The sequence below is a fragment of the Rattus norvegicus genome, chromosome 10 (assembly GCF_021556685.1).
Source record: "Rattus norvegicus strain SHRSP/BbbUtx chromosome 10, alternate assembly SHRSP_T2T, whole genome shotgun sequence".
Classification (NCBI taxonomy): Eukaryota; Metazoa; Chordata; class Mammalia; order Rodentia; family Muridae; genus Rattus; species Rattus norvegicus.
In genome coordinates this window covers 20,947,556-20,958,294 of record NC_141543.1, presented here as the reverse complement: position 1 = coordinate 20,958,294, position 10,739 = coordinate 20,947,556, and the positions used below count along the sequence as shown (strand labels likewise).

Here is a 10,739-nt window from a genome sequence, read left to right as displayed (position 1 = left end):
CCAGCCAGACTCCTCAAGAAGTAGTGAGTGTACAGGTGTGACAGAGGCTGGAACCCGTCCCCAGGGTTTTAGCCCCACAGCCAGGTCGGACCAACAGGACAATGTGTGTGCAAGTATTTTTTTCCTGCCTGCACTGGGGGGTGGGGGGGAGATGAAGGCTGTCTAAACCCATCAGTCACCAAGAGAGAGCAGATGGAGCCAGAGGGTGAGCAGGGCTGTAACTGCTGCTCGCTTCCTGGCCGGTGTGCTTGGTGCAGGCTGGGCCCATCTCACATCACAGGTGACGCTAAGCTGCTCAGCCCATCTCTGGCCAGCAGCCCAGGCCCCTTCAGGAGCTGGAGGATGCCCCTGGGCAAGCGGGGGCTGGGGGTTCACAGCCGGCCAGAGTGCACTGTGTAAGAGGCCTGTCACAGGCCAGCCCATCGAATGTGAAAGCAATTAAAGCCACCAGCGGTGTTCGCTCCGGGCGGGCCTCGGGCAGCGGGGCAGCTGCCACAACACATCTCACCTCGCCGCCCACAGTGCCTTCCCTGCCCCTATGCGGCTGCGCACCAGGCTGGACCTTCTCTCACAGTGGAGGAGCAAGACCTGTCCCTGTGTGTACTGTGGCAGGAGCCAGGTCTGGGCATCTTGGGCAGCCAAAGACCAGAGACCCCTTTCCTCTGCCCTACTCACCTAGCACCCACCACACTGGCCTTTGCAACCCCAGCCCCAGAACATCTCAAGAGAAAGGCCAGGACTTTTTACAGAGCAAGATGGAGGTCCAGCCATTGCATGCTCGTCCACTCTGGTTAGTCTCAGCAAACACCTTCCCTTTCCCCTCCATGAGGACCCCAGCATATAGGGGAGGGGGAGCAAAGGGGCATCCAGAGGGGAGTTGTACATATAAGTAAAATTCTTTGGCAGTATTGGGAGGGAACTGGGGCTCCTCAGAAGTCTGCTTGATTCTGTTAGGGTAAGAGGAGGGAGGTGGCCTTCTCTTTCTGAGCTGATAGCGCTCCTGCAAACATGGTGAACATTCCAAAGACCCTCCGGACATTCTGCAAGAAATGTGGGAAGCACCAACCCCACAAGGTGACGCAGTACAAGAAGGGCAAGGATTCTTTGTATGCCCAGGGAAAGCGGCGTTATGACAGGAAACAGAGTGGCTACGGCGGGCAGACTAAGCCCATTTTCCGCAAAAAGGCTAAAACTACAAAGAAGATTGTGCTGAGACTGGAGTGCGTTGAGCCCAACTGCAGATCTAAGAGGATGCTGGCTATTAAAGAGATGCAAGCATTTTGAACTAGGAGGTGACAAGAAGAGAAAGGGCCAAGTGATCCAATTCTAAGCTGATTTTGTTATGAAGACAATAAAATCTTGACCTCCCCCCCCCCAAAAAAAAAGGAGGGAGGTGGGCAGACTGGCCAAAGCAGACTTTACACTATGGTGTCAGTAGGCTAGGCTAGACTTGGGTAGACTGTCCTGTGTTCTGTGCAGGAGGTCACAAAGCCCAAGAGAATGACAGGACTAGTGACTAGCACAGTAGACACGAGGGTTGTAAGGCTCGTTGTCCCTTGTCTGTGTCCATCTCATCTTCACAGTGTTTCCATGCTTCTGTATCTGACCGTTCCAGTAGCCATCAACCTGTTTCTTGGCTTTCCTCAAATTCCTGGTCCTCATTGGCCCTGTGTCCCTCTGGTTCTTTCTCATGGGCCTACTTGTCTTCATTGCTAGCCGTCATGGCCTTCCCAGGGCGGGCAGTGGCATGTTCTCACTTGCGAGGCATCCCTGTCAGAAGCACTTAGTGTACAAATTAGCTCTGGCCTCCCTGCGCAGAGCTCTGGGCTCTGGGCTGACAGGGCTGCAGCTCCCGGCCCTCTTCTACCTGCCCGGGGCACACAACAGCCTGGTGTGGACCCCTGGCCACCACCCACAACCAAGCAGGAGGTTCCTGCTGACCAACCAGAAATCTCCTGAACCCCAACTTTGAGTTAAAAGGGGTACCCGCCACAGCATTTATTCAATGAAATTCTTGGGGCATCAGAACTGAGGCCCAGCTCTTGGATGACTCCAAGAGTGGTATAAAACCTAGTGTTGAGAGCAGTAAAGGGCCTGAACACAGGGCCAGCTCACAGGCCCCCACTGCCCCACCCGCCACCCTGCCTGCCATTCAGGCAGGGAAAATCATCTGTGACAGGCCCAGGAAGGCTGGCCCCGGGGGCCGCAGAGCAACGCACACAGCTCCACTTCCCAACATATGGCTGCTGTCGGCCCCAGGCACTGCTCAACCAGTGCCAGGCTCAGAGACCGGGTGGGGGCCTTGGCAGCCTGAACTTGTCCCACCCACCTGGACAGGCCGGCTGCTCCCTCTAAAGGAAGAAGTCCTGTCCAGCTGGAATACTCCCATGAAAGGGAGTTTACACACAACACACACACACACACACACACACACACACACACACACACACACACACACACACACACCCTGGCTCAGATCCTCCAGGGAATAGTGGAGTCTCACTCACCCAGTTGCCCAGTACATAGTGGTAGCCCTTCCCTAATCTAGGTTGTTGGATAAGCCAGCATGTCCAGAAACAGATCACTCAGACCCCAGGGAAAAGATTCCCCAGGCTTCTATTTGCCCCCTCTATGGGCCCCACCCACATCCTCCCCTCCAGAGCCTCAGCTCTCCCTTCTGTAGTCTCCAGATCCTGTTGCCTCTCCTATACTGTGTATTCTACACTGTGGCTTCCTGGGGCCATCAAAACCTGCAGCCTCCAGCTGGTCCAGAGCTTCAGGCGAGATCCCATCTCTACAGTCACGTCTTCAGCCTACAGTCCCCAAGGACACTTTGAATACACAAGGGAGGTGAAAACCCAAAGATAATCTCTCTCTCTCTCTCAGGAATGGGGATGCTGCTCTGTGTCTTGTGCTCGTAAGGTGCAAAACGAGCCACGGTATATTGCGTGGCCCTGACCTCCAGAACTTCAGTGTTGCTGCCACTCCATGGAGTTCCTCTGTGCACCAGCTTTAGACCCTGTTTGGCTCAATCCACTGTCCTTCTGCCCACTGTGGAGTACCAGTCAGTCCAACCCCTACCTGTCTTGCTGAGGGCTGCATCACTGAGGGAATGAGACAGTGCAGAGTCCAGGAACTTCATCCAGCTCGCAAGCTCCCAGCACACGCAGGGCCAATGCTAATGGAGGTGACAGGCGAGCAGCCATGGGCAGATCAAGCAGAGAAGGTTAATGACTGAAATAAGAAAACCTCCAGCTGAGGGTAAAGGCAGGGCCCACAGCAAGAGAGAACACTGGGTCCCTGTCCTAGTGAAGGTCCCTTCTTAGAACCAGGAGTGACCTAAGACTAGGGGTGCTCTCTACTCTTAAGCAGAGAGGACCCCTGCTTAGGGAATGTGGTCAGGGTCTCAGGTTCAGACTGATAGGCCCAAACGCAAAGCTACGGAGTCTCAGCTGCCCATCAGGAGGCAGAGCCATCTCCTAGAGCTTATGGTTCCCAAGGGTTGGGGCCCAAGAAGGCATCATCTGAGGGAGGAGAGGACAGGGCAATCATAACAGGCTGTGTGTGCCTGCGAGCCCCTTAGGCAGAAGGTGGCAAGCTGTGAGGCACACCAAATTCTCCAGACCTCCATGAGCAAGCCCAGAGTTCAGGAGTTCCCCCCTCTAGGAACACAAAAATATGTCCAGGGAAAGGGTGCCTTAGGGTTATTTGGGGTCTTTTGTTTTTTGATTTGATCTCTTACCCAAATTTCTTTTTTTTTTTCAATTTTTATTTAGAGTACACTGTAGCTGTCTTCAGACACACCAGAAGAGGGCCCCAGATGGTTGTGAGCCACCATGTGGTTGCTGGGAATTGAACTCAGGACCTCAGGAAGAGCAGCCAGTGCTCTTAACCACTGAACCATCTCTCCAGCCCTTCACCCAAAGGCCTGTAAAAGGTGGTACTCCTGGGCATATGGGCCCTCCACTTCCTTCCTTCTTTTCCCATTCTGGACATCAACATGTTCTATCTGTCTCCCTTCACTGGGCCTCCACAGAGCTTGCCTAGGCAGTAATCCTCCCCAAGGGCTGTCGACCTCATAAGTGAGATGCCACACAGCATGCCCCTTGGTTTCTTCCTCAGACCACAGGCCTAATCACCTGAGCTATACCAAACGTTACTCCCTGGAGGCTCAAGCCAGGCCTTCTCTGGACAGTGGCCACAACCTCCAGACTGCCCCTATCGTCAGACAGGCTATTCCCTAATTCCCAGAAAGAGGATGGCTAGAGAGTACAGAGCTGTCCTTGAGAATAAAGGACCCATGCTTAGTGTCCCCACTCTCCTTGTCTCAGAGTGACCTGAGTCTGCCCTCATCTCTAGTTAGTGCCCACGAGGAGCTGGTCTTCTGGCCCCAGGACTACTGGCACAGTGGCCATTCAAGCTGTCTCCCGGCCCCAGGCCACCTGCGTACTCAGCTGGTCAGCCAGGCTGGGCAGACAGAAAGGAGCACGCTGTCCAACCCATAACACCACTTCTGCATGCCCCTCAGTTGGGGGTGGGCTGCCTCTGAGGAAAGTGGCATGGAGACAGAAGGGAACTAGACTGCAGGGACCCTGCTCCTTGACCAGTAGTAACCCTTGAGCTTTGGCCAATGACTAGGCTCTGGCTATGATGGCTGCCACACAGGCATGGACCAGAAGTACTGAACACTTTTTGCCCTGAAACTTATGACTGCCCCCCCTTCCCCCCAGGAACCAGTAGTGAACCTGGAAACCTGGAAGAGCCTTAGGTTCCCAAGAGTCTTTTGACCTCTGTGCCTCCACAGGGCAAGCCTGGGGCAGCAATCACCATTCCATGCTTGAAATACCGTGCAGCATACCTCTGGGCTAAGGTATCCTCCCCAGTCACAGGCTGACTCCAGAGAGAGAGAGATAAACAGACACACAGAGAGAGACAGACACAGAGAGGGGGATGGGGGAGAAACAGAGATATTATCTGTCTCTACCCATGCCGTGCCCGCATGCACCCTTGGAACTCACCAGTTAGGCAAATTTCCCTGGGACCTGGCTAGAAGTGTGACCCCAGATGTTAAGTTTTGACAACCCAGGACCAGTTCTGGCCATAAAGACATTAAAGGGAAGGGAGCTCCAGCATTCACTGTGTGCTGGGCACTCCAAACCCTCCTGGGTCCTTTGTCAGCCCCTATAGCCCTTCCAGAAGATGCCACCAGTGGGGATGAGGGCACTGGCACTGGATCTCTCCTGAAGCACGGAGGAATCTCCTGGGAACTGGAGAGTGAGGGCTGGAAGTGTCATGATGCATCCGGGGATAGGGGTGTCAGTGCATGGTGACTATCAGCTGGTAGAGCAAGGATTGTGGGAGACGCCTCCTGTTTGGAGTAAAGGAACTACAAGGGCTCTCTGGTTTGCCCAGTGGAGGCTGGCAAGGACATATAGACTCTACCGCCTGAGCTCTGGGCTTTGGTCTCTCCTGGTCCGCTCAGGAAGCTCCCTGTCCTAGGGTTCAGCCCCGAGGCCCTGATTTGGGTGGGCAGGCGGCTGTCAGGGGCCAGAGCCCTGACTGATGCGTGCTGACGCCCCCTCTTGCGGCTGCGGGGACCCGGGAGACTTGGCTGCCTCTGCGCACCCCCGCGGCAGCCTGCAGGCGTCGGGGGCGGGGACGGTGCCAGGCGCCCCTCACTCGGCCCGCACCTGCGCGCCACTCCAAGATCTTTGCAGCACTGTGGCAGTCCGGCCTCGCTCCCTCCAGGAGCCTTACCAGCGCGTCCGGTGAGTGCGCAGGGCGGTGTGCTAAGAGGTGGGAGCCGTCTGCCGCTGAGACTGTCCCGCCTCCCGCGCCCTGCTCGGTCGGAGGTCGCTGCGTTTGGAAGCTCGCGCCGTGGCGCACGCGCTTCTCTGCCAACTTTGGTGGGCGCCTGCGAGTCCGCGTCGGGGAACGCGGGAGGCGGCGGCGGCATCGGGGAGTTGCCACCGCTTCTAGCTCTGGACCTCAGTTACCCCGCGGTGTTCACAAGTGGGAAGTTTGCCCCTTTGCCTGGCACATACTTGGCAGACGCCGTAGGCTCAGTTCGGCGGACGCGGTAAGGTGGGCGAGCGGCACTTTCCGCGAAGTTGGGGTTCTGGCTCTGGACGGAATGCGTGGAAAGGGTTGCTTGTGATCCCAGCACCATGAGGGTTCGTCAGGGCGGCGCCCGCAGCGGGGAGGCAAAAGAAAGGTGTTGAGGTCCCAGCTGTCCACCTCAGCTCCTGCGCTGTAGGGCATTGAGTCTCAAGAGGGTCAACGGATGGGTGGGCTGGCCCTTCAGGCTTTTAGTCCTCCAGACCAGGCACGCAGCCAGAGAGCACACATGCCAGATCATAAGTTGGGGCTGGGGCTGGGCAGGATGAGTGTGCCTTTGTGTATGTGTGGCTAGTGTAGGGATGTGCCCTGTAGTGGATCAGTGCCTGGCATCCTCCGGGTCTTGGAGAGGTCAGCACCTCGGGTACCTGGTCTGGAGGGAAGCACAGGAGGGGCCCCAACCCCTGGATCCAAGGCCCCAGGAGGACCCTCCAGTCCGGGCTAGGAGGTGGGTTTAAGCGGTAGCACCAATCCGCACAGCTGTGTGGCTCCCAGGGCTGGGTGATCGATGGCCCCTGCACAGACGCCTCTGTCGCCTGAGCACACATGCCTATCTGTCATCACATCTTGCGGAGGGGGGGTGGGCGAGGGGGCGGTGGCGGGATGCAGGCAGAAGAGACTGCCAGTATTCATGCTAAAGCTGAGCTGGGTCTGCGACCCCCCAGGGAGCTCCTGACCCTTTCCTGAGCCAGCATCCACCTCCCAACCTTGGAGTCTCCCTCAGCCTATGTTTGCTCAGCCATCTCCAGAGCCCAGGCTGGCCATGTGAACTCCCTGTGTGGTTCCCAGCCTTTTGGCACGCAGTATTTTTCACCCTTCTAGCTGCCTACCTAAGGGGTACCCACCTGATCTTTGATGGGAGTAAAAGTGAATGTCTATCATGGGCAAAGTGTAATGGCCAGCATGCAAGAGAGCTGAGTTCAGCAACTGCCTTCCACTACCGTCTCTGCTCTTCAGATTATGCGGCACATGTATGTCTGCATCCACGATGAGTCTATGACCAATCGTGAGTCACAGCCACATCTTCATGTGTTTGCCGGCATAGTTTGTAATCTAGGTATACTGCCCTGAAGAGGCACATCCATTCTGAGTGGGAAGTGATAAGGATGTGTGCCCCCTTCCTGGCACACCCTGTGCCTGGTTAGTTCAACCATGCAGGAGCTGTTCCTCCAGGCAGAGAACAAGGATTCCTTGGGAATCTTGCACGCTTGTATGCACACACCCAAAGCCTATGTGCACACGCACCATGCACAAGCACGAGTGCTGAGAGAGTGGACAGCCCAGGTGGTGGCCCAGATGGAGTGAAGAAAGAAGCTTCGGAGCCAGTGTGCAGGACGTGAGGAGAAGAGGGTCTTGGCTGAGTGCAGTCACTGCGGGCTCAGTCACTGACCCGCCTGAAGCCACCCAGATGGAGCTGGGTTGAGCAGGTGGCTGTGCCATGGGGCCATGCTGTGACATCCACTCCCCCCAGCCTGGGTTTGCCTCATGTGTGGCTGAACCCCCTGAGAGACCTCCAGTGTGCACTTGACACTCCACTAGTCGTCTCGGGTTACCCACACGCATTCTCACACACATTTGCACTCATAGTATTAGTCAGATGTCAAAGTTTCTGTTGGCTTCTAATCTAGGGGATTTGCTTCAATTTCTGGTAGGGGCAGGTGGCTCAACCAAGGAAGTGTTTCTAGAGGGCCATCAGACTGGTGGCTCTGGCTGCACACGGTTGCTCTTATTCCCTTACCAAATGCTCAGTGGGTACTGCCTGGTGCAAAGGGCAGAGACTTACCAGTCATCCCGGAAACTGGCCTGCAGGGCCAGCTGGGCCCAATGGGGATTTGTACAGGGTCACTTGGTAAATAAAACACATCCAGTTAAACTTCATTTCAGATAAACTATATTTTCTTAGCAACGACCTCTAGGTCCTTCAGAGACCATTCCTTACATTACAACTTTATTTATGTCTGCCTGGGTCAGAATGCCTAGGTGCCTCCATTTTCTTTTCTTTTCTTTTTTCCCTTTTTCTTCCTTCCTTTCTTTTTCTTTCTTTCTTTCTTTCTTTCTTTCTTTCTTTCTTTCTTTCTTTCTTCTCTTTTTACAGAATCTCACTCTGTAGCTCTGGATGGCCTGGATCTCACAGCAATCCCCCTGCCTCAGCTTCCCATAATTATGAGATTACAGGCAAGTGCCACCACATCCCCTCTCAAAAGAATGAAGGGTCTGTAGAACAAAGGTCAGAGGCTTTGAGGCAAGGCGAACTGGGGCTTCGCGGGTTCTGATGCAGGAACCCCCTAGCAAAGAGGAGCAGAGAGTGCCAAGGCCTGGTGTTAACTGGGTCTTTGTCTTTCCTATCTGCAGGTGGCCATGGTGCCTGGGCTTGCCTGCTAGCAGGCTGCCATGTCTCGAGAGGCAGGTTCATGCCGAGTGGGCACTGGGACAAGGGCACGGTCACGGAAGCCCAAAAAGCCACACTACATCCCGAGGCCCTGGGGCAAGCCCTACAACTATAAGTGCTTCCAGTGCCCCTTCACCTGCCTGGAGAAGTCACATCTTTACAACCACATGAAGTACAGCCTTTGCAAAGACTCCCTTTCTCTACTCTTAGACTCCCCTGACTGGGCGTGCCGCCGTGCACCCCCCTCACCCAGGCCTCGGGTGCCCACCCCCAACTGCTCCACAGACTTCTCAGACCCTAGTAGCAAGCCAACTGAGCCAGATCTCATTGTCACCAATAGCTTTTCCCAGCGTCGTTGTGGCAGGGGCCCCAAACCTGGACCAGAGGAGTCCTCAGGGTCACTACCCCCTCTGGCTAGACCCATCCGGAAGGGTCCAGGCACCAGTGGCCTTTTGGCAGAGTCATGGAAGCCAGGACTGAGTGGTGGTATGCTGACTGGGGCTCTAGGGACTATAGCTTCAACAACAGGCTCTGAGAGTAGTGTCCCCTGCTACCCACCACCTGCCCAGGGTGAGTTCCCTGAAGCCCAGAGCCTCCATTTATCATTGCTGGGTGTCAACTACCCTCTTGGCCCAGGCCTCTTCTCCTATCTGGGGCCCTCACTGGCTGCTGCTGCAGCCCACATGCCCTTCCTGGCCTCGGCAAGTCCCTTGTTACCCCCCACAGCCTTCCCAACCCCACACACACCTGAGCGTCCAGGCCTGGCCCCCCGCCTGTACTACCCGCTACTACTAGAACACAACCTAGGACAGTCAGCAGGCAGGGCTGCCCCTGCCAAGTCCTCTGTGCCCCTCAAGGGACCTCCTGGAGCTCTGGCTACTCCTGGGCTGCTCAAGGTGCCTGTGCCAGGGCCTGGGGGACCCTGGCCCCATGGCACTTCCAGAGACGCGGGGCACGAAGGAGAGCTAGGACGAGTGACTCAGAGTAACCCGCAGAAAAGGCTGCCCACGGGCAAGATGCCTGAACCAAAGGCCCCCTTGAACCTGGCAAAACTTGGCTGTCAGAGCAGGTGGGTATCAGGAGCTTTGGGTCCTAGTGTGGGAGTGTCAGGGGTGGGCTGGGTGGGAGGCTAGTTGTCTTCGCCTAACTCACTAGGAATAGAGACTTCGGGCAGAGGGAGCTGATACCCAAGAATCCCTTTTTTCCTTTCTTCTTCCCTATGTCCTATTCTAGACTGGAGCCTCTTTTTTTCCCTGGGGTATGGGTGACACTGAGCAGAAGACACAGGCTGGGGCTGGGGGAACATTAAGGGGACGGATAGCTTCCTGACTGGCTTCTACTTCTCAGCCTGCCAACAGGCTCCTCCCTCATACTCTGGCCTGAGGACAAGGAACCAGTTGACCCTGAGGCCTCAGGTCCTGAGGTCCATCTTCTGCAGCAGCCACAGGGCCAAGTACTAGGAAGTTCAGTCCCAATGGGAGAGGACCTGACCCAGGCCTTTGGTGACTACGCCAGGGTGGAGCAGTGTTTGGGGCAGCTGGCACCGGCTGGGGGTCTGGCACCCAGACCTCTACGGGAGCAGCTTGGAAAGATTCGCCGAGAGCTGCTCACCATCCATCAGGCGCTGGCCCGGGCAGCTCGTCCACTGGACACACCCTTGGACCTCTCAGTGAAGCGGGTGCCTACCAAGGGAACTGAGGCACCAGCAGAGTCCTGGGGGCTGCATGATCCAGGCCCCATGTTGGCAAGGGGGACCTCAGAGCCCTCTAGCATGTTGGGCCCTGTACTTGAGCCTTTCTCGAGTCGCACCACCAAGTGTGAGGCTGACTCCAGTGTCCCTCCTCCTGTCCTCCCCCTCCAGGCCCCCGAGGACCCTGTAATTCCTGGTAGTGGCTGGGGTAATCGACTTGGAGCTAGCAGCTCCCAGACCCCTAAAGATGCCCCAAGCTTGCAGATCCTCCCAAGTGCTGACGTCTGTTCACAGCCACCGTAGATATGGTTCCTCTCCCTGACCTGGGCCGCATTGTCTGGACCTGTCCAGTGTCGGTGTGCATGTATTCTGAGCAGATACCCCATCCCCACCCCAGACTCCCCCACCAGCCCGTGGTAAAGACTTATCTATGCGGTCTCATGGACTAGAAAGGTCATGATTTATTTATTGAAGTTGTGGACATTAAAATAGAAAACGCCTTCAAACACCCCTTACTTGGGTCTCTTTTCTTTTCTGTCCTCA

The 10,739-nt window shown here is 56.0% G+C and overlaps 1 protein-coding gene and 1 pseudogene across 4 annotated transcripts; both read left to right on the top strand.

Moving 5' to 3' along the window:
- The first annotated feature begins 979 nt into the window (after window positions 1-979).
- On the top strand, window positions 980-1,363 carry Rpl36a-ps7 (ribosomal protein L36A, pseudogene 7; annotated as a pseudogene).
- Window positions 1,364-5,149: 3,786 nt separating this feature from the next.
- On the top strand, window positions 5,150-10,706 carry Prr35 (proline rich 35). Of its 4 annotated transcripts, none has more exons than XM_087571533.1 (3): window positions 5,150-5,768; window positions 8,470-9,575; window positions 9,854-10,706. In XM_087571533.1, the coding sequence occupies exons 2-3, from the start codon at window positions 8,509-8,511 to the stop codon at window positions 10,497-10,499; spliced, it is 1,713 nt and encodes a 570-aa protein (XP_087427659.1). In that variant the 5' UTR covers window positions 5,150-5,768; window positions 8,470-8,508; the 3' UTR covers window positions 10,500-10,706.
- The last annotated feature ends 33 nt before the right edge of the window (window positions 10,707-10,739 follow it).